We start from the raw sequence: 23461 nt of genomic DNA on the forward strand, positions 1-23461 counted from the left end.
TACCAGGTGTGAACAGGGCCTGAGACCACATTCAGAGGTGGTCCGGACCACATGTGGACACATTCTTCTAGCAGTGTGAACATGAATGTGTCCTGGACCACACTGAAGGACCAGCTCCTCTACTGACGTCCTCCGTCACAGTCTGATTAGTCCCAACACAGTTTATAATGAACCAAAAATATTTCACTATTTCAACTGGATAAAACCTGATTTCATTGTAGAGCTACTTGTGATCAGATCACTGAAGACGCATGTTCATGCAGGTCTGAACAGGGCCACTGTTAAATCTGTTTCTGAATAAATGAATTGTGAGAAAAACCATGAAACATGGAAGAATCACACGAAGAATCAGTTCATTTCATCATGTGGTTTAAATATAATAATTGAAGTTTTGAGATGGCGGTACTCACTGCAGTGGCTTGGCTCCTGAATGCCTCATCTGGTGAACTGAGAGATGCTTCCTCTGTTTGAAGGTCTGACCACACTGGTCACAGATGTAGTTCCTCTCCTCTGGAAACACAGAGGGGACAGACTTTAGCAGAAGCTAAAATAAAGATCAAAACATGACCAATGCTCTGCTGATAAAACATTGTCTAAAAAACAAACTAAAACCTTTGTTGACCTCACCTGTGTGGATGAGCTTGACGTGTCGCTGCAGGTAGCGGTCGATCATGAAAACCTTGTTGCAGCCAGGATGGGGGCAGGGTCGCTCTCTCACCTCCTCATGATGCTCCTTGATGTGCTTCTAAAAATCCACCAGAGGAGAAACTAGACTTTGAAACAGCCGGCTTCATACAGGTGTCAAATACCAACTGCTCATTCATTTTTACTGATTCATAAAGTCGTGTATAGTTCATTGTAAATATGAGCAGAGCACGATAAGTCAACACTTTTTCATAAGCAACACAGTAACTGAGCTTTGTAGAGCCATGTTGCACCAAAGAAAAACTTTGCTACACAGCACTCAAATTTCAATGTGTTTGTTCCGTCTACAGTCATGAAGTATGTGGAGCAGTACGGAGGACAAGAAGCGTCTCCTCTTGGAGTGTATTAAAAATGACTCCAACAAAACTGCTGTTGTTCTTTCTTAACAGGTTATGACATATCTTCTGCATCCTAAGGCAGATTAAAATATACCATGAACTATGTACTATATATATACTATATCCATGGTTATATACACCATGAGATATAATTATTTTACAGTAGAAATTGAAGTGAAATTAGCTTGCTGTAGGCCAGACACCCAATACTATCCTAATAGTAGTATATTGATCCAGTTACTAAACATTTAGTGACATGGTGTCAGGGTCTGTGAATTCTGACCTTCAAACCGTCAGGAGCTCGATACACAGCGGTACAACCCTGATACGGACACTTGTAGATGTTGGGCAGCTCCTCTCTTAAAACAAAAACACAACAGAAGTTTGTTAATGTACTGTATTAGGCATACAGAACTACGACCACTGACTAAAATGAACTAAAGCAAAACGGACTGAAAACAGTTTAACAAACTATAATCTGTTGCTTCCATGTGAAATTAATAATAAATTAAACATTTAAATAAAGTTTAACTTGTGTGTTTAAGAAAATGCAGGACTCCACTTGTGACAAATGTGTCTACACACCCTTTAGGTTTGAACTTGTTCTTCCAGCCAGGTTTGGGTCCAGGTTTCTTTTTGATTTTTGGCTCCTCTGGGGCCTTTGGGCTTCGTCTTCTCTTGTTGGAGACAGTCACCCTGCGAGCTCTGGGAGGGGGAGAGACTGACACTGAGTACACACACAGTACTTGGGTTTCTGTCAGCACCCATTCTGAGCCCATCTCTGCTCTTTGGTGAAGAGTATTGGTACACACCTCTTGTCTGAGTACGGCTCGAACAGCTCGTCGTCTGACAACCCTCCTTTTCTACTCTCCTCAAATTCATCCTCAGAGATGATCCTGGACACACACACAGCATCATCATCATCATCATCATCATCATCATCAGCAGCAGCAGCAGCAGCAGCAGCAGCAGCAGCAGCAGCATCAGGACATTGAAAAGATTGTGAAGAAACTGAGTCTGTTCTATTGTTAGACAGACAAACAGCTCAGGTTGACACTGGCTATCCTTTCACTTTACAACTTTATTCTCGTAATATTATGACTTTTGAGAAAAGACATAATCAGATAGAAAAAGATGAGCTGTGTGACTCACCTGTCAGACACATCACTGTCAGCTGTCCTGTCCTCCAGCTGGGCCAGAGCAGGAGACAAAGGCTCCTCATGACCTGTAAAATCTAGTTGAGAAAATCCACAACCATGTGAGTCAAGGATTCATACAGACAAGGTATTTTTTCAGTCTGGCTGGTGAATCCATTCAGGTGAGAGTGGACACTAAATACAACACAATTCAGTTCAGGTTTCAGCAAAAACTCAACATGATAAACTTCATGGAGGTTAACATTTATTGTCACTGAATTAACTTGAGAATTTATAGAAAGGCCTGTATTTATTGACAATTGAGTCAAATTTTATATTTAATTCACCATAACATACTCAGAGAGGAGTTTCATTTACTTAGCCAACCCTCATTGATATAAAAAAATAAAAACCTCTCAGTTTAACACAATACAATTCAATAGCACCACAAACTGCAGCCTCCTAAATGCCCAGAACAGTTTGAACATGAAGTGAACATTATAACCTTCATGAAGGTGAAGGATTTATTCAGCACTCTTGCAGTAGACTGTGTTAGCTTTAGCCAGGTGTTCCTACTATACTGCTAACAGAGTCTGTATCTGTGTTAGGGGAGGGCAGTCGTCTATATCTTCATATCATTATGTTGTCATTACCAGCAATTCAACTAGAGACTCGAGTCGGCTGTTAGAAATAGACCCAGCATGTAAAGATACCTGAGCAGGGAAAAGAGTCTGTGTCACATGTGCCTCACGGACCCATGTGGAATCAAGTGGTCGCAGTATGCGTATGGAGATACACTGGAACACCACAGTAACAATGTCTACTTCCTCCTTTGCTCTCAAACAGCCTCAGTTCTACATGTCATGGATTCCTCATGTTGCGTTGAAACTGCATCACATCATTTCTGCTGATTCTTCAGCTGCACATTAAAGCTGCCAATCTCCTGTTCTACCACATCCCAAAGGTGTTTACAGTTCACTGAACTCACTGTCCTGTTCATGAAACCAGTTTGACAATTTAGCTTTGTGACATGGAGCATTATCCTGCTGGAAGTAGACATTAGAAGACGGAGAACTGTGGCCAAGAAGGAATGAACATGGTCAGCAACAATACTCAGAGAGACTGTGACATTTGGTATTAAGGCCCAAAGTGAGACAAGAAAACATTCGTCTTACCATTACACCACCACCAGCCTGCATTCTGAGTAAAAACTCTACAGACTGTCGTGGAGATCAGCAGTTTCAGAAAAACTCAAACCAGCGTTTGACACCAACAATCATGTCACAGTCAAAAGTCAGAGTCACGTTTTTCCTCATTCTGATGTTTGATGTGAACATGAACTGAATCTCCTCACCTGTATCTGCAGGACTCTATGCACTGCACTGCTGCCACATGATTGGCTGACTGGATAATTGCATGAACAAACAGGTGGAGCAGGTGTGCCAACAGTTTGCAACAGTTTGCTTTAACATAAAGAGAGAGAGAGAGAAAGAAGGATGGAGAAAGAGTGTGTCTCTGCTGCTAATTATAGCAGCAACAACCGGTTGATTAATCGACTAGTCTATTGACGGAAAATGAATCTGAAACTATTTTGCTGATTGATTAACTTTTTGAGTATTTTTTAATCAAATGCCCAAAGTCTCTGGTTGTAGCTTCTTCAATGAGAAAATGTGCTTTTCTCTTTATGTCAGTGTAAAGTGAATATCTTTGGGTTTTGGACTGTTGGTCAGACACTGTTCTTAATATACTAGTGACACACAAACAATGTTAACAGAACAACTAAAACCTATAACTTACTGGGTCAACTTAAAGTGATCTAACCAAAATATATTATAGAGTGAGAGGTTGCCTTTCAACAATTCAATGCTAGACAAAAAAACCTACAAACATCCATCACAGATCCTCAGAGGGGAGAAACAGGCAGTGCTGGACATGTGCCCTTCAAACATTTACAGTTGATGCTCCTCCTCCAGGGATCACGACTTGTCAATTGTCTCACCTTCAGTGTTGCTGGCCCAGTCAACCAGTGCTGAGCTCTGAGTCTGTGCCATGACTGTTGGTGGACTGTGTTGATCCAGAGTGCTTATACTTCCACCTGGGGTCCTTCCATTCCCACTGGGCTGTTCTACTTCATCTTCCTCCTCCTCCTGCTCCAGTTCATCCTCCTCTGACATCACTCCATCGCCATTGCCACTTCCCAACACTCCACTGCTAAAGTTCATTGTGTAACCTGGATTAGTAGTAGTGGTGCACTGAGTGTCCATGATGTATCTGTGACCGTCAACGCAACCCCACACGGCCTTAACAGAGCCCCAGCACTGGCCCTTCAGCACCTCCTTCAGGTCGGGGCAGGAGCGGCAGGCCTCTCCGTGGTGGTGAGCCCAGGACACCAGACTGTGGAGGCACTTAGAGTCCGAGGTAAAGGACGGTGGTGCTGAAAGGAAACAGCAGAAGGGTCAAAGAGTAATGCAATCAGTTGACCTGTATTTTATGTAACCTCTGAAAGTAAAATCAAAGAAATGCTTTTATTTACTTATTGAACCTTGATTTACTGATGACTCGGGACACTTTGCTCTCTTCCTGAAAAAGAAACAAACAGTTGCTTATATTTGTTGATTTTCTGTCTGAACATTTGAAAATCCTGCAATTCACACACAATTTTAAAGTCACACTAAGGTGAATTTTTTATTGGACTCACCGGCTTTTGAGGTTCTCTTTCCCAACTGGTGGGAGATTGACTCTTTGCAGAAACCTGATCAGGATGCTGTGGCACTTGTAGAACTTGGCATGGCATTTCTTGCAGATAAACTCCGATAAACGGGGGTCACGGTTCAACTGGACCCCGACCAGTTGCTGGAAATCTGTGTGGAATAAAAGGGGTGACGGGGCCGCGGCGTCTGACTCATCGTCAACAATATCGATGGAATCTTGAGACCACCTGTTGAAGGCATGCCGCAGGCTGCGTGGAGAGAACTTTCCATGGCAGAGCCGGCAGATAGCAGTGGATAGTCTGCCTGTGGAACAAAAAACAGAGATCATTCTTTTCTAAACTTTCAGTTATAACATAAAACAGGATGGGTCTTCAAAGTAAAGCGAAGGGGACTTGAACTAAAGATCCCCTACTTGGATCTTTTCATTTCTTTATTTAAATGAAAAACACATTGTACCAAACCAAATTAAAAAACTTGCAATTTAAACTAGGATTTGTTTATGTCAGACATGTGCATACAAAACACCACTTAAGGCCTTTGTAGTAAAGCAGACAGTCTTGGACTCCTACATCTAATCCAATGAGCAGCAATAATCCACTTTCCACTGTTTACAACAACAAACACTTTTGGTGACAGCAGAATCTTACAAGGGAACAGATGTGGTAGTAATTAAGACTTAAACTATTGTCAATTAAACATTAACTAACTGCATTCATGCTGAATTCATATGTGGAAGCCAGTGACAAAGAAAAATGTTGTAAATGTTTGCTGATATTCTGGCATGAATTTATTGTAACTTGCAAGACACAACACATTAGGGTCAGCAATGAGCCCCTCACCTGAAGACCTCGACTTGCTCTCTGGATGTTTCTGTGTGGCGTCAGCAGCTCTCACACTGAAGTCTAAGTTAACAGTCTTGTCTGTTGCAGCGTTACCATGGTAAAAATTGTCTGTGGTGACAGGAACAGTCTTTCGAGGTCTCCCTCTGTTTCCAGATGTCCTCTTCTCCTCACTGACGCTCGCTGTCATCTGTGTGCTGGTCTGTCGTGAAGTCTCACATGACCTTGGACGTTTACTTTTCTTCTTCATGGTTTATTCTGTACTTGGACTGTCAGCAGTTGGTCCCGATGATGGAGGCCTGCTGCCTGCGCCACTGTAAAGATATGCAAGGCAAGTCCCAATTAGTTTATCTAGGTCTTATGTCTTTTGATATAATAAACAAACATTTTCATCTTTGATTATTATTATTGATAATTACTGTCCATATTTCACTATATTGCCCAAAGATATCGTCATGTGTTTGTCTTAGAGTGAGCTCACTATTTTCCAAACCCTCTGTTCACCATCATGCCTTTCCATTTGAAACATTCATACATTGCTACTAATTAATTTTTTTAATGTTGCCATTAACAGCTGTATTCAATTTTACAAAAACACCATTTGGAATGATTTAATTTAATTTACTTTGCTGAAGCACTATTTGCTGCTGAATATATTTCCCCACAGTGATAATGCTTTTTAAAGATGCTATTTAACAACCTTAAGTGGTTTCATGTAATTTTCGTTACAAAGAGAGGAAAACAAACAACAATACATAAAATAAACATACACACACACAGAAACGTCTGGAATATTATAATTTTTGCATGACGACAAATTTCGTTTCATGAGGTGTTCATTTCTATCAGCTAGCTTAGCCTGACTGAGCCTGCTACGTTTGCTAGCTGCTGTCAAAAATGCAGTTTGCGTTAATGTTGTGACTAATGCAGTCTTGTGGCGTAGCCTACCGTGACGGCAAATAAATCCTAGTACTTGGAGTACATGTTGTTTTTACATAAAAGAAGGTTTTCATAAGCCAGGAACCAGCTCTGTGGTTTCAGCGATGCTACCAGCTGTAAACATTAGAACCCGGAAGTACAACTGGAGGAAAACACAAACGGAAATGTGATACAGCGCCTCTCGCCGTCCATAATGTAACCGTTGGAGATAGTATGTGGTTTTCATATCATTATTAGCTACAGTAAAAGTCGACTTTCTGTAAGATTAAATTTTTGTTGACTTGACTATTGTTGCTGGGTTTTTAAAAAAAAAAAAAAACATTTGGATCACATAAATGTTTTGATAATTACTGAGGGCATATATAAAATGACATAGATAATGTGGTGACTTTCCAAATGTTTTTTATTCATTATTATCAGAGGTGGACAAAGTACACAGCTCCATTACTTGAGTCAAACTACTGGTCAAATATTGTTCTAATACATGGAGTATTATTTGACCAAGAGTATCAATGAAAGTGTAGTGAAAGTATATGTCACCGCAATGTTGTATTGTTCTACAGTGCATTTACAGAACCTAATGACACCAGCCTAATGACTGACTGACTTGTAGAACCTGAAGAATAAAAAGCTTGTAGAATATGCTACAAAGCCTGTAGAAATTGCAATAAAAACACAATCGAATAAAGAAAAGCAGTTTCATTTTGATGTCCCAGACATCAAAATTAAACTTCTGACTCAGCACATGCCTCTGTTGTCAGCCGAATCTGGCCTAAATACTTCCATATCTGAGCGGATTCAGCTGTTATCCTCTCATATTTTCTCGCAGCTGCAAGAATTGATAGAATTGGTGCAAGAATTGGTACAATCATGCTGTATATGGGCCAGATTCAGGCCACGAATTGGGCGTATACTGGGCCAGAAGAAGACGCATAAAAGCATATGGCCAGAGTACAGGCCAAATTTATTTTGCTATCTGGGGTTGTTTTCATATTTCTTTTTTTTTTAGGCAGTGATAAAGTTTGGTTGTGGTAAACACATCAAACATTTAAAATGACAGGAATCTTTCTTTATTTCCAAAATTTCCAACATGGACTTTAGATCAGACCAGGGTCTCAGGTGAAAAATGTTCTACCTCATCTTTATCTAACTTCGCCATCATTAGGACACTGACAGGCAGGACGTTTTTAGCTTTTTGGGCCATTTTCAAGATGCTGTTTGGGGGCCCCTATTTTGTCAAACTACAACGGGAGGATTCCAAACCCTTTAAGATGATCCGTGGAGTTGCATCAATCTGTTACACTTTAAGAAGAAAACAGGCTAGATTCGTGAAAAACTCTCTCAATTCAAATGAAACATCTCAAGTTGAGACAAGCAATTTAAACCTACAGAAAATGATAATAAAATGTAAATGATGAAGCTCCTCTATGTCAGTAAATGCAACAGATGCAGTCTTTTCCTCAAGAATGTTTATTTTAAATTTTGAGAACAAAGTTCTTAAACATGAAACATAACTCAAAATAATAATTATCTCCCCTCCCACCTAAAACAATACAAAAAAAAGAAAAAAAAAGAAATTGGGCCATTGCCCAGATATACAGAAAATAAATTAGACTATTACTCCATAATAATGTGCAAACAATAAAAACAAAAAACTAGTAAGAATAATACTGATGTTGCAGGTGTGATCTGTATAATCTTTAGTCTTTAGGCCATTGCACAAGATGAGGCTATTACCTAGAAAAAAAATACGATAAACCAGCATCTATTTTAAAGTGTAAATAATAAAAACAAAACAACAAAAGAATAATACTTATGTTGTAGTTTGAAATGAACCGTATGTAACTGTATAACATGATCACACTACTTTGTAATCATGCTCTGTATGATCAGTCTTATGTTTTCATTATCTTCCTCAAAACGTCTGCTGGCTTTTTTACTTTTACTTACTGCACTACAATCAGTCCCACAGCACAGTCCTTTCAAATGACAATTTTATTTTTGCCCTTTCGTAAAAAAGCACACACTGTATAAAGTTGGGTAAGTGGGTTGACTGTCACTCCCGTACAGTAGGAGGCAGCACACTATTTAAGATTTGTTTACAATGTGCCGTGACTGAACACAAAGAAGAAGAACGAGGAGGCGGAAAGGGGCAAAGAAGAAGAGGATCAGGACTAACCATGGCTACAGCTGACAGCGGTGTGACAGCTCTTCAAAATGCCATGAAAATGGCCAAAGTAGCAATACAACTGGATGGAGGGAGCAAACATAAGGTAGTGTGCTACACAGCCTGACTGCGACATTACTACGCAGTTTTAAGCCCGCACAGGAACCAGTCTGTGGTGATGTAAACAGACGGAGGGGGCGGGAGCTGTTAGTGGGTTAGCAAGCTAACCTGTCACTTCAGTTTTCATGGGTAAAGTAAACACAGCTCCTGGGCTGAGAGAGGAGAGAAAGCTTGTCAATAAATATATGAACCATTAACATTACCCTTTTTATTGGCTACCCTCTACTCGTGTAGTTAATGTCAGTAATATAATTTTAGACGGAACTTAGCTTTTTATTCCAAAAGCATGAAAATTCGTCCTGTTAACTCTATACAAATAAAAGTTAACAATTAACACTATACCTTTATTTTAGACTATTCTAATGATGTTTAGTCACTATTGAATTAGATTTATACAACTAGTAAGAAAAAGTAAAAGTAGGATAAAGTCTGTCAGATATTGAGACAATAAGCTTTATTAAACATGACACTATCACTTATTATATAATATTACCATTATTTTACACAAGGGAATTTACTGTCTGACTCATAACAGATTATATGTAAATCAGTTATTGAGATGTCATGTCATTTGGAACATTTTACACTAGATATCTGCTTTCCTCTTCTCTCAGTGGCCCTTATTTGAAGAGGATATGCTTTTACTATTTACTATTTACTCTTTTGTATCATTTTTTTTATGGGAGGTCAAAACAGTTTTACTGTAGATAAGATACTTTTGTTGTTCATCTATTGGCATTTTCATCTTGAGAATTCAAATTTAGAAAGCAAGATAATGCTGTTTAATTCAGTTACTGTCACTATATCAGCACATAGGGCCAAAACCAAACTGTGATGCAATGCAAGCAAAGTTTAATTCATTATGCCAACAAAAACAACATTCTGTAAAGTCGACGCTGAAGTTATTTACTAGTTTGCAGGTCTTGATTCAACAGTTAAAGTGAAAGTTGAGGCAAACTTAAATTACAATACTAAGCAACTGCTTCTCAGTGTTTTGTACCTTTGTTGCGAAAGAGTGTTAGACACTGCAGTCAAAGCAAATATTCTCTATAACTATAACTATACTCTATATATGTTCTCAACTGTCTCTGATTATAGCTACAACACTGTTCAGACCAGGTCCAGTTCAAAAACCACTTTACTTAGACTTGTCAAATCTGAACCAGATTATCACAGACAGCTAAAGACTCTGTAAAACAAAGTCTCAGATTCTTGATTCTGTTTGTAAAAATGCTATTTTTTTCACATCTAGGTCACATTAGACCAGGTCCAGATAAATTCCTTTAACTTTCACCTTAATTGCTTCAGTATCATGGTGGTCAATAGAACTGATGCCGTAAATGGATGCAGGGTGTACACTACATAGTGTGGTTTATAGAGTGTTTAACTTGATATAAAACGTTTGCTAACATTAAATAACCTATATTTATTAGTTAGTGGTTGTAGTGAAATAGTATCAATAGTAGTAATAGTTAACAGGTTTTTTTTTTAGAAGTAGTCTTGATTTAATAGTGACTTGCTATTACAACATAGGTATTTTCTATACTTTTCTTTGAATCCTTAATCACCAAATAGACTTTCATATTACCTGAACATGGACCTATACAGTAAAAGAATGACTATCCATCCATCATAAGTGCTAGCACTTTGTTCAGTGGTAGAGAAGAACGGGAAAAAAAATTCTGATGTTGAATTAACGTGTAAAACTGAGGAAATGAATGTTGAAATGGTCAGACATAGTCATCAGAGTTTGGAGAATCTGGCATTGAGACAATACAACAAGCCACAAATAACACAACAGGCCACTTCTACATTTGACAGGTTGTTTCTCTTGGGTTGTGAACCTTTACACAGCAGTAAAAATCTGTTTAGTCAGTAATATTTTCTTTTCTCATAAGTGAGTGTATGTGTAACACTGACACTGGTATTGACCTGACATTGACTCTATACAAACTACAGCTGAATTGACTGAAGCAGTGCATGGCAATCTCTGTGGGTATCTGGGATTGTTTACTGTTTACACGCTTGTGGTCTCTCTGCAGGAAGCTTACTGTGAATACCTCCGGACGATCAACTACATATCACACGCACTTTTGGAGGAAGCTGGGTCACAAAGTAAGATCTGAGTTGTGGCATGTATGACTTATGTTTAAGATATATACTAAGATACTTTACGATAAAATGTCTAACCTCATGATTTCTTTCTCTATTAAATGTTTAGTATGTTTACTCAATCCACTCACCTGTGGACACAGTAACTCAGAAATATAAGACGGGACCAGCCAGTTTAATGCTTTATAGGTGATTAAACAAATTTTAAAATCAATACGGCACTCTGTGGTCAACCAGTGTAGATTTGCCTGACTAAGACTCAGCTTAGTCTGACATTTACTGCTTGAGGACCTATACACAGTTTTACTTTTACTGAGCTGCTCTCGTTGCCTATGATGAGGACTTCTGTCTTTCTCATGATTAAGTTTGAGGAAGTTGTCTGACGTTCAGTCCCTGATAGCTTTTAGACAGTCATGCAGTGTGGAGAGTTTACTGAGGTCTTTTGTATTGAAAGAAAAATATAACTGTGTATTATCTGCACAGTTATAATTTTTTGTCTGCATCTCCTCCTCAGTTTCTTAGTTAAAAAGTTGTGGCAGCAAGTTAGACAATTGCTAGCAGCTTGTTAAATGGGCTGCATGAAAACACATAGTTCAGGACAAAGAAGCCCTTAAACATGTCACTGAGGTCAAATTGTTGACCCTGCAATACTTCAGATTCAATCAAAAATCACATACCAATTCACATACCACTGTTGAGAGCCTTAGATTGAACCTGCCTCATTATTAGGTTATACCAGAAGAACTGTTACATCAGTAGAGAAATGGGCCTTCATTCATGGCTTACTGCTAAACTTACTTATGCCTTTATTGAGATCATGTGAAGTCCTGAGGTTTCTTGTTTTGCTCACCAAAACAAAGTCCTATCAACAAAATTTAAATGGGAAAAACATATGGAAACTCTGAAAGCAGAAACTGTATTGATTTTACTTTCAGGGGCACATAATTCATATTGAAATATAGCCTCTAACTTTTGCACTCAACAGAAGGAAGAGGCTCAATCATCCAAGATTAAAGCCACGAGCAGCAACAAGCAGATTTCAACCTTCACAAATCCGAGCGAAGTCACTGCAGCTAGTTTAATTTAAGGAGTGACAGTAATCACACACTTTTCACACAGATTCGAATGATATGTGGGTTGTATGTTCAGGAGACAACGCAGGATGTCTCCAGTGAGTTTAATCAGGATTGCTCAAAGACGTCTTGAGTTATGAGCAAATATAAGAATGATAGGCCACGCCCACTCGCACTGATCAATATGGCACCTCGGGTTTTGGTTAATACTTGCCCCACTGGGTTTTCAGATACACATTTGTGGCATTTGTTGCGCCCCCTATGTGTTGGGACTAAAATGCTCTTGTAAACCTTAACCTTAATAATAAACTGGCACAAACTCGATAGGGTTCCAATCCTTTGTTGTTAGAACCCGAATTAAATTAGAAATATGTTGCAAAAGAGGCTAACCCTAACAGTAGCATCAAAGCTGCATCGAGGATTCTCAGCCCTCTACCAACATCTAGTGCTAAACAGCAGAAACTGCAACATTAGAGTGAATTTCATAGAGATGCAGTATCATGTTCACTTTGTACCTTGGTGAAAATTTGTCTGCTGGGTCATTTTGTCTGAGATGTCTTGCTCTCTTTTCTTTTTTTATTTTTAAGTATATTTTTTGGGCTTTTATGCCTTTATTCCATAGCACACAGTAGAGAGACAGGAAACGGGGAGGCAGAGAGAGAGAGGGGGAATGACATGCAGTAAAGGGCCGTCCGATGCAGGACTTGAACTGAGGCCGACTGCAGCGAGGACTATAGCCTCTACACATGGGGCGCCTGCTTAGACCACTACGCCACACGACGCCCCAGTCTTGCTTTGCTCTTTTCTGTTTAATTTTTTTGCAAGTACCTTGAAGTGCTTTGATACCGACTAAGACTAAAGACAAACAGCTTACTGTGTCACTGTAACCCACATTTAAAAAGAGATCAATCATATGGAGCTGTTTACCTTTACTTGTTACTCAAAGACACACTGTAATGTTGTTCCTGTGCTCTTACCGTTTTGAAATATGTGTTTGAGCTAAGAGGGCAGGAAAACAAACTATTAGAAAAATGGGCACAAGAAAAGAGAGAAAAATATCTAAACACACATAATTCAGTATATCATACTGTATGTACAAGCACACGCATCGATACACATGGTCTATGGCAACGGTTCTCTCTCATAACAATATGGAGGCCAAATAATGGTTGCTCAGAGAACTCTTTATTTTAATGATAACTATGTCCTTAAACATATTCAATAATCATTTCTTTTTAAAACATTTAACAACATTATATATATTTCTACATTTTTTCAGCAAAATTGTACAGTTTTGCAAATGATTTGTCGGCCCATTTGCAGTCCTGGGAGCCACCGGTCTATGGTGCACACATAGGTATTAAGAGTAAGTAAATATGGTAAAAAAAAGAGAGAGAGGAGGGGAAGGGGAGAAAAAGAGGGGAAAGGAACAGCTAACTGTATGTATACATGTAATTAAATTACACATGCACACATTGCAAATGATAAGTTGGTGGGGGGGGCTGTCTTTGATTTTCCTGCTGGTTGATGTCCATATGTTATTTGTGCATGTCAGTTTTCTATGAGACCACTATGATGACCTCAGATGAAATGTATAAACCAAGAGAAAAAACTCTGAGGTTTGAACATGTGTCAGTCAGTGGACTGGTGGATGGGACCAGTCCAGACTTGCGTCATGGTGACAAACAGACCAGAAGCAGCAGCCTCTCCCATTGTAGTTAATCATTCTAACCAGATTTGAACTAATCAGTGTGAATACAGTAGTTGACTGTTAGCATGAGTTGGACTCAGATCTTAATCGCATGACTTTTCTATAATATACCTGCATTAGATTAACCACAAAGGATCACTTCTCATAAGCTTTTCTCTTCTCTCTTTTTCTTTCCCGCTCTCAGAGGACAGGGAGATGGTGGCGGTGGAGGTGGAGCGTATGTTGAGGCTAGCGGAGCAGTGTCTGGAGCGAGCCAAGTCATTTATAGAGAAGAGCACTGACCCTCCTGACCTGTCAGCCTCTGCCTCTCCTTCCTCTTCCTGTTCACCTGCCCAATCAGAGCCCCACCAGACTGCCGTCCTCCCAGTGGCTATTGCTGCAAACACTGGTGAATATATCCAATCCTCCAGTCCAGTCTTTTACAAACATAATGTTCAATCTCTGCTAACTCAGAGTCTGCCCCGGGATCACAAATCAAAACTAGCCATTGTACAACCACATGATTTTTTCCTTTAAACCAATAAGAACTTTTCTCACTGTCTTTCACCTTTGCTGTCACTGTCCCACTATCTGGTGCTCTTGTTGATCCAGGTCGTAAAGCTACCAGCCCCACAAAGACCGGTCACCGCAGGGTGTTGTCAGAAGGTGGCGGGGAGCTCTCCCCCTTTCTCCCCCCTGAAGTCTTCAAGAGACTACAAACAGTGGAGTCACAAGACGCAAGCAAAAAGTAAGGGCAAATGTTGCTCCGTTCAATGGAAGATATCCTCTGAAGTGAACAACACAGCAATGATAAGAGAGATTTCCAAGAACCAGTCACTTCTGGATTCCTTTCCAGTAACCAAATCAGAGCATCAAACACATTCTTACACTCTTTACTGTGTAATCATCTACATTTTAGACCTGTGGTTAGAAATGAATGAATTTAGAAAACTCTTGTTCCTTCTCACTGCCGTGTTTATGTTCAGTTCTCTTTATGCCTACGGATCATTTTTATTAAAAATAGTTGATTTAACTTGCAGAATGTTAACATTACCATATGTGAATGCTGTTGGTGCTTGAGCTCTTTGACTAATGACTGACCTGCTGAGATTAGATTTGATCTGTCACTGCTTATAAATCCCCTTAAAACCTTCTTCATCTCTGTGAATTTTTATGTATTTCTTCTTTTCTTTTTTTTGTTGTTTTATTCTTGTTTTATTCTTGTTTTATTCTTGTTTTATTCTTTTATGAAGCACTTTGTGACTGTTAAGAAAGGTGCTGACAGGTGTACAGAGAGACTGATTTATGTGCCTTTGACTCACCCCTTCAGTAACATGTTGTTTATTTGTATTTTGTTTGTTTGTTTGTTTGTGTGTGTGTGTGTGTGTGTGTGTGTGTGTGTGTGTGTGTGTGTGTGTGTGTGTTTGTGTGTGTTTGTGTGTGTGCTGTAGGGAGCTGACACCCATTGAACAAGCTTCACGATTGAACCAAAAGTTGAAAGCCAATTACGAAGCTCGTCTGGCAAGACTCACACCTGGTCAGGCCAATCAGAAGACATCTTTGGTAAGTGTGTGTGTGTGTGTGTGTGTGTGTGTGTGTGTGTGCGCGTGCGTGTGTGTGTGTTTTTTAGAGGGTATTTATTTTTTATAAATAAGGACTTTTATTTTGTGAAATAGCTGAAATTAAGCTTTTCAAATATGAAGAAAAAGGACTTGACCCAGAGTTTTTCTAAGACTACGCATGATTGTGGACCAGAAGTGAGAACTATAGGTATATTCACTGTGTTGGCAGTTTATTAGGAACACCTAGCTAAAACTAATGAAGGATAATTAAATAATCCTGTTATGAATCCTCATCCGTCATGAAGGTTGTTCAGTTTGTGTTGAATGTAGCCTTCCCTCATTGATATAAATGTGGTAGACAAAATAATTGAAACACCTGTCCATATAACACAATACAATTCAACAACACCAGAAACTGCAACCTTCAAAATTACAATAAAGTTGAATCAGTAGAACTGTCATGAAGGTTGGATTTATTGATGGACTGTTGTATTAGACTGCATTAGTTTTAGCTAGGTGTACCTAATAAATTGCCAACTGACTGCACTATACAAATAGTGTAGGTAAATAGAATTTAAATAAATACAAATTAGTCAAATTGAAATATAGATGAAAAATACACACAATTCAACTTTACTTTACTTACCTATTTGACATTCCCTCTTTCAAATAATCCAACCACCAAGTATCCATTCATGAAGTGAAATCGCACACTTTAGGATCCCCAGGACTATGGATGAACATTAATTGTTTGTAAGAGTGGCATTTAACAGAGTAACAGGATGCAGAAGTAATCCTGGTATCAGCTGATTAATCTGCCTTTTCCAAACTATTGTTATTACATCGGTCAACATCTCCTCTCTGGACCTGTTGGACTGATGCTCATATTAGTTAATCAGTGGAACTAAAAGTTTTAAATGGGTTCAGCATCCATCATTGCACTGTTTTGTACAGTTAAGTGATAAGACACACAAAGAATTTGTTCACAGCAACCTTTGTCTCTTCAAAATGACTTTATTATTTTCCACAGACATACGAATCTCCTTCAGCAGTGTGTCTTCATTAGTTTCAAAAGACAACAGTCAATTCAAATACCTTAAATTTGATGCGGTAACTTCCTCTGCTTCCTCTATATGAGATGAGTCAGTAAAAAAGTGTTGAAAACAATGATTGTGCTCTTAATAGCAAAATAATTCTCAACTTTAGGAAGGACTACACATATCCTAAACAGAAATCATGACTAATGTACAATTTTTTTTATTGAAAAAAAACATGACATAAATAACCAGAGGACAAACAATAAATACAGATCAAACTTATCACACTAAGTCACACTAAACAAACCAAATAATGAACGCAAACACAAAACACTATAATATCAATCAGGCTAAAATAATTGAATAAGAGACAAAAACACACAAAGACAAAATAATTCAGATTCTGCATTATTATTATTTTTTTTTCTATCTCAACTAGCTTTCTACTTCAATAAACCTTTCCCCTTTTTATGCATCCAAGCCGGTGACAGCCAGACCCAGAGACGTATTGTTTTTGGGTTGTCTGTCTGTCCATCCGTCCCATTCTTGTGGACACGATATCTCAATAACACCTGGACGGATCTTCTTCAAATTCGGCACAAATGTCCACTTGGACTCAAGGATGAACTGATTAGATTTTGGTGGTCAAAGGTCAAGGTCAAGGTCATGGTAACCTCAGAAAACACTTTTTAGCCATTACTCAAGACTTCACACAGAAATAATGACAAAATTTCACACAAATGGTTTATATAACTCTGGATAAAGCAGAATGTAACCAGACACCAGTTTGAGTCGCGGAGGCATACAACCATGAGGCCATAATTCTAGTTCTAAATGTTTTTAACGTCATCATTTATTTTTGCGATATATCCCTCCATAATAAAGCGATGGTTAATAAACATTCTAAATTGATTGATATTCAATGACTCCAGCTTTGAAAATAAATCTTTTATTTTTTAATAATAAAACTAATGTGCTATTGTACTAATGTACTGTTTTTTTTCAATAGTTGCCTCAACATTTTAAGCGACATCGTGTGTGGTTCTATTTTGAATTACCTGTGGTACTTCCGGTACCGAGCGTACGTTAGCTTGACGCATCTTACCAGTTGATAAATGAATACCTGAGTGAAGGGGCAGTGGGCTGCGTCTCTGAGCTGCATGCGATATTTAAGCATAGATAACTTTACAGCTTAAGAAGCACAACTTTCTCTTCTCGTCGTGTTCGTCTTTTTGAAGAGAAAGGTCACTTTCTCCAGACAGAAAAATCATGGTAAGCGAGAGGCCTCAACATTTAACCTGTAACTTAATGACACATTTTCTTAATTACCGTCGTTACTAAGCTAACTCATTTGCACCGACATTCCTCCTGTGTGTTGTTTTAATTTAAATAAAAATAATGTTAACTTATCGTTCAGATACCGAAAATGTTTCGGCGTCAAGTGGAGCTCCGTGCTTACTGGAGAAAACTAAAGGCGTTTGTAAAGGTAAAGTCACATCAGCTAATTCACGCTACAGAGCATCGCTGACACACCACAAACATCCAGACAGCAGTAGAAACAAAAAGCAAACTTCCAGTCTTTTATGGAGTATCCACAGTCAGCAAGAAGCGAATGATACTGTTATTTGAGTCCCTTCATTGTAACTGTATGACAAGCATTCACAGTGATGTTTATGGCGTCTGGACGTTTATGTATTGTGGCAGATATCACTCATCACAAGAGACGCTATGCAGTCATTAGTGTTGCCATGGCAGACGGTATAATTTAGACTTTTTGTCTGTTTCAGTAATTTAAGATGAAGAATAATTTCTGTTCTTTATTTATGGCTATTTTAGAATTTAGATAGGAGCTAGGATGGGCCATGATGTACTCCAGCAGCAAATAAATTTATTTGTGTATGTAGTTTTTGACACTTGACTTCTTGTTTCCCCTGGTAATACTGACAAACCAACCATAAGGTAATCTTAATAATAGTAATAATAATAATCTTTATTGTCCACAAATGACTCACAAACAATTGAACAAACAATAAATACATACAATTAGCACAACATGCACAGTACAAATAACAATAAGAGATATGATTCCAGTGTGAATGATGCTTAAGAGTTATTAAGTTATTGCATTTGGTATAAAGGACTTCCTGTAAATGTTCTGGTTGCTCTTGCGGCTCTACAGCATCTTCCTGGGGGCAGTTTAGTGAATACTTTAAAAAGGTGATGAACAAGATCATGTACAGTTTGTAGAAATTCTTGTTTCACCTGGAGTCTGTATATACACTACAGTTGTTTCTACTCTTTCCCTATAATTTTACTGGCCATGTTTGTAATCCTGGACAGTCTGTTTTTGTTCTTAGACCCCAGGTGCCCAGAGCATGTGCACATATTAAAAGTTAAAACACTTTCCACAAGACTTCTGTAAACAGTCTCTAAAATGCTCTTGCTTATATCAAATGAGTCCAATTTCCTGATCAGATACAAACGCTGCTTTTCTTTTTTGAACATGTGTTCAGTGTTGGCTGTAAAACTTAAAGGGCAATCAAGAGGTTCCTAAGTATTTGAACTGCCATACCACTTCGACAGGCTGATCATTAAACAGATCAGGTGGAGAATAATGGCACTGAGATGTCTCCCAATAATCAGCTCCTTCGTCTCATTTTGGTTAATAACCAGGGCAATGTCTTCACACCACTTGGGCCTTATGTTTGTGCTGAAATGAATGGAAATTTTCTCTATATAAACTATTCACATCTTAATACAACTTTACATATTACCTGTTCCTCATTATATGTAATTGCGTGAATGTATGTGATTAAAGTAACTCTCCCTCTCCTCTTTTGCAATGCAGAAGCTCTCTCTCCAACGGCAGATGATGGAGAACCTCATCATCGCCAAGGCCAGGCAGGATGCTGTATCCTTCTGTTGTCAGCTTGTGTTCTGTTTTCACTGTGTTGTACAAGTCTCCATCTTTGCTGTGCGACTGGTGAAGGTTAGTTCTACTGGTGTCCACAATTTTTTTTTTCCAATATTTTATATATATTAACATTTCATCTGGTTTCTGCGTGGAGGGATGGCAAACATCAGACTCATAGCGAGCAAATATTCAAAAGGGAAAGAGCCTCTTATTTCTACTCAGGTATTTGACCTTAAGCTGCCAGACCACCAGCAATGACAGGCAACATACTGTGTTATTGAAATGCAAAAATCAGGGCCTTAGTTCTTATATTATTGTTCAAGTGGTCAAGAAATACATGGAGCTGTGCTGGGACAGAGAGAACGTCTCATGTGAGGGGATGTAGATTTCTGATGATAAAATATTGTCTTTGAGGTCACTTAGCATCGCTGCAATTTATTATGTTTTCAGATTTCCCTGGTTATATAGTCCACAAAGCAGTGATTCTACATTGTTGACTGTACCTAGAGCTAGTTGAGCATGTATGCTCATTTACGTCCATGCCCTTCACATTGATGTCGGTGCACACCTGGAAGCTATCTTTAACTGGTGGCAACTCCTTTTCTTTTGATGAATTCTGTTTCTTGTTCTGTAAATTCAGCTGCACATGATAATGGAGTCTAATTGCCTTATATATAACGAATGATGTTTGGAGGTTTCCTTAATGTGTGGTGTAACATTAGCTACAACGGAAGATGGAGGAGAGAAGACTGAGGCTCCAGGAGGAGGCTAACAGGTACACCATGGTTCTCCACAAACACACTGGATTGGGTTAAGCTGCCTTTTTCTTCAATCACCTGGGTTGTATCTAGTTTTATTGTGAGCGACTTTTTGATCAGGAAGCTGTGCAGCTCTTTGCTACTGTGACAACTAGCTTTCCATGTGGCTGACTTGACTTAATTACATTAGATTAGACTTGGGTATTTACCTATACATCTATAAGGCTGTAAATGTTGAATACAATATATTCAGTTCAGATTTTCAGATGGAATCATAAGCTTCTTTTTCCCTAAGTGAAGTATAGTTTTCGTTTCATGTCTCAGGTCAGTTCCTTCCAGCGTCTCCTAAACTTTGAAAAGATGTTTTCACCCTCTCATGTTCCAAAGTGCATTTGAAAGGCTCCATATGGAGTCAGTGGTGTTATCTATTTGTGTACTTATCTAAGGGGTAAAGCTTTCAGTAAATTCTTGGAAAGGGTTTAGTCAATTTTGGATAGCATTTAGTGTCACACAGTTTTGAGAACGATTCCCTGTCACATTTGCTCTTTCTCAGAAAAAGCTCAAAGATCACAGATAGAGTGAAAACTCCTGCACGTCATCAAATTATGTCTGTAAATTAAGTTAGGACATGAAATATGATGGCAGAGTGCATGTACTGTATATTAGCATTCGCTTTTGCAATTTTGTTTAGATCAGTGGTCATGACACAAAATCTACTGTATAACTTACTGATCAATATGTAAATGAAAGTAATAAATAAATCTGAGTCTGTATTGGGATATTAATAAGTTTAAAAAAAGTCTTTCTACACTAAATCCACAAAGAAGCAGGTTTCATATTGTGGTTTCACAGTTTTCCAAAAAAGAAAAAAAACATCAGTGACTCTTGTCATATACTCACAATGGTGATACTTGCAAGGTTGGCAAGTATGGATATATGTAAATATGTTTCCTGTGTTTGTCACCACAGGAGATTTGCAGCATCTGGGGCAATGACTGCAGAGGAGCAAGAACAGCGTACACTCTATACCAACGTACTGGAATATGAGCAAGACCATGTAAGTTTGTGAGTAAATGCTGTAAAAACCAAATGATAATGACATACAATATATTCATGAAGTGTTCAAACCCCTTCACTTTTTTACACATTTTGAATAGAGGCAAATAATAAAAGTGAAATAAGTTAGTGGGTCTGAATACTTCCTGCACTGTAAGCCACCACAAGTTAGCAGACCTGGAGGTGATGCCTTTGAGTTGTGGTTACTTGGTCTGTTGAAAATCTGTGTGTTCACTATTTGATTGTATGAAATGCTAAGTCAAACACCTCTGTGCTTATGTGTAGCTCTTTCCAATAAATAGTTTTTGTTTTTTTTTTTGTTTTGTTTTTTTTACAAAAAAAAATGAATAAAACAACTGTCAGTTTAAGAAGATGAATCAACCAATCAACATGGTTATATGAAATTGTAGATACGGTTACCAAGAAGTCATTTATCCTTTTTTGATTCTTTAGGATTGGCCCAAACTGTGGAAAGCCAACATGAAGGAGAATCCTGATGATGTCACATTAGTGTCACGTCTAGTCTCCTACCTGCTCAGGTAACTGCAACACGGACAGTTTAAATAAGGTTTAAGTTCATATTTGTGCTTAACTGTAGTGACGCTTGGTTGAATGTTAACATTTGTTAAACCATGGCATCATCAAAACACATGAGATTATAGGATGTGCTGTTAACCTTCCCATCTAGTGGAGGTTGACATGTTGTAGTGTTTTTGTCCCTTTGTGTGATGTAGTTTTTAGAGATGGTAGAACAGGGTTAAACCTGCAGTTAGTTGTCATCTTCAGAGATAGCTCCAGTTAGTGTGACTCAAGATTGTTTCCATACAGACTTAAATAATGATTATACAACAGAGACGGACAGAAAACGTGTTTGTTAACATATACATGTACATTGTTCTTCCGAAAGGATGGTACACACTGAAGACTCTTCCTAAATTAAAGTTTTTTTTTAACACCATATAACGTAGATGTAAACAAGTCCACATCTGTATTTTTACCTGCAGTGTGTTGTTTGTACTTGTCCCTCTTACCTGACTTGGCCAAGCATCCAAATGAAGCAAAGAAGACAGTTAATACAGAAATCTGTAATAAAAATGCAAGATCGGTTATGATTTACTTTGTTTTTAAACTTTTATCATTGATTTTGTTCTTAATTAGCTATTGATGATATAGAAGTATAGCCCCTCATCTGGCTAATTGTCTCTTACTGTACATCTGATTGGGGCTTGTATAGCTGCTGGATGCTGTCATGATACCATATGTAACATGATATTCAGCATTTTCATGCCAAATGAGGTTTGACCAGCATTTGTACTGTGTCCTCAGCCGGTGTGACCACCCTGTGGTGAAGCTGCTGAGGAAACACCAGTACAGGGTTTACAACGGCCTCTACCCCATCGTCAGTAAAGGCCTCCCCCAGAGTCCTGCCGTGCTGCTGAGACCCTCTCGCAGCACTCACAACCTGCTTCATCCAGGTAAGGCCAGAGCCAGGTGATCAGTACATGTACCTATGAATCTTAAACACTGAGTCTTTAAACTGACCTGACTGTACTGAACCACTGTTGTCACTGAACAAAGTAGCTTTTAGCAGTGGTGCTCCCCTCACTGGTGACAGTGGTGGAGTGTGCTGCTGTTGGCTCTGTTGTGATAAACAGTAGCCAGGTTTCCGTTGCAGTTTTGCATAGTATAATAGTGATTTTTTATTAATTTATTTAGATTTTTAGAAAAGTCAACAAAACACAATTGCGAATGGTCTGTGCTTCTGTTGCAAATAAATATCATTCCAATTAAACGTGTGTATTTTCAGCAGTCTGCTTCTCTGTTGGAACATGCTCCCTGGGCCACGATACAGCAGTCACCAAAACATGAATGCGTAAAAACTGTTTCCATTTCAATTTTGTGAAACATTTCTTTGTTGAATCGTCTGAAAAACCACCTCATGCAAGGGTATACATTTTCTTGCGGCATTTGAGAGTTTTTTTTTATTTTTTGGGACTTCAGTTGTTTCCATTACTTATTTTTAATTTTGCAATTTCAAATTGTGAAATTAGCTCCACGTCTTATTTGTCTGATGTATAAATGCTGGGTTCACATGTGGCTTGTTAATTTTCTTGGCTCCCATCTTTCCTATTTTCATTCACTGACTGTGTCTGAAATCATTGACTTTTAAACATAGATTTTCTGTCCACTTGATGGACTTGTAAATAGTTCTTTTAAAAAGTCCAGAAAAGCCACTGTGCTGCAGTGTCAGCTTTGTTGAATAAAGAACCAGTGTGCAAAACACATTCATTTCTTTCTTGTCTT

At 38.5% G+C, this 23461-nt stretch overlaps 2 protein-coding genes across 3 annotated transcripts in view; one reads left to right on the top strand and one right to left on the bottom strand.

Annotated features, from left to right (window-relative positions):
• znf276 (zinc finger protein 276) overlaps positions 1-6796 on the bottom strand; it is a 9861-nt gene extending 3065 nt beyond the window's left edge. Inside the window, exons 1-11 of one of the 2 annotated variants that reach the window (XM_023397418.2) lie at positions 6678-6796; positions 5730-6043; positions 4878-5193; positions 4713-4759; positions 4179-4613; positions 2196-2277; positions 1856-1939; positions 1629-1748; positions 1327-1402; positions 628-745; positions 411-510 (exon numbers count right to left, since the gene is read on the bottom strand). In XM_023397418.2, coding sequence (XP_023253186.1) covers positions 411-510; positions 628-745; positions 1327-1402; positions 1629-1748; positions 1856-1939; positions 2196-2277; positions 4179-4613; positions 4713-4759; positions 4878-5193; positions 5730-5979 — 1628 coding nt within the window. In that variant the 5' untranslated portion in view covers positions 5980-6043; positions 6678-6796. Of the gene's footprint in view, positions 1-8; positions 511-627; positions 746-1326; positions 1403-1628; positions 1749-1855; positions 1940-2195; positions 2278-4178; positions 4614-4712; positions 4760-4877; positions 5194-5729; positions 6044-6677 lie in introns of those variants that run through there. The other variant, XM_023397419.2, reaches the window with a different exon arrangement.
• A 2013-nt stretch (positions 6797-8809) lies between these two features.
• The window catches only part of vps9d1 (VPS9 domain containing 1), a 36350-nt gene continuing 21698 nt past the window's right edge, over positions 8810-23461 (top strand). Inside the window, exons 1-10 of the mRNA XM_023397440.2 lie at positions 8810-8941; positions 10998-11070; positions 14036-14239; positions 14443-14578; positions 15282-15393; positions 19278-19340; positions 20066-20118; positions 21071-21158; positions 21611-21696; positions 22484-22632. Coding sequence (XP_023253208.1) covers positions 8849-8941; positions 10998-11070; positions 14036-14239; positions 14443-14578; positions 15282-15393; positions 19278-19340; positions 20066-20118; positions 21071-21158; positions 21611-21696; positions 22484-22632 — 1057 coding nt within the window. The 5' untranslated portion in view covers positions 8810-8848. The remainder of the gene's footprint in view (positions 8942-10997; positions 11071-14035; positions 14240-14442; positions 14579-15281; positions 15394-19277; positions 19341-20065; positions 20119-21070; positions 21159-21610; positions 21697-22483; positions 22633-23461) is intronic.

The sequence above is a fragment of the Seriola lalandi genome, unplaced genomic scaffold (assembly GCF_002814215.2).
Source record: "Seriola lalandi dorsalis isolate HSWRI2012SDOR001 ecotype SW California unplaced genomic scaffold, Sedor1 jcf7180002055008, whole genome shotgun sequence".
In the NCBI taxonomy this organism is placed as follows: domain Eukaryota; kingdom Metazoa; phylum Chordata; class Actinopteri; order Carangiformes; family Carangidae; genus Seriola; species Seriola lalandi.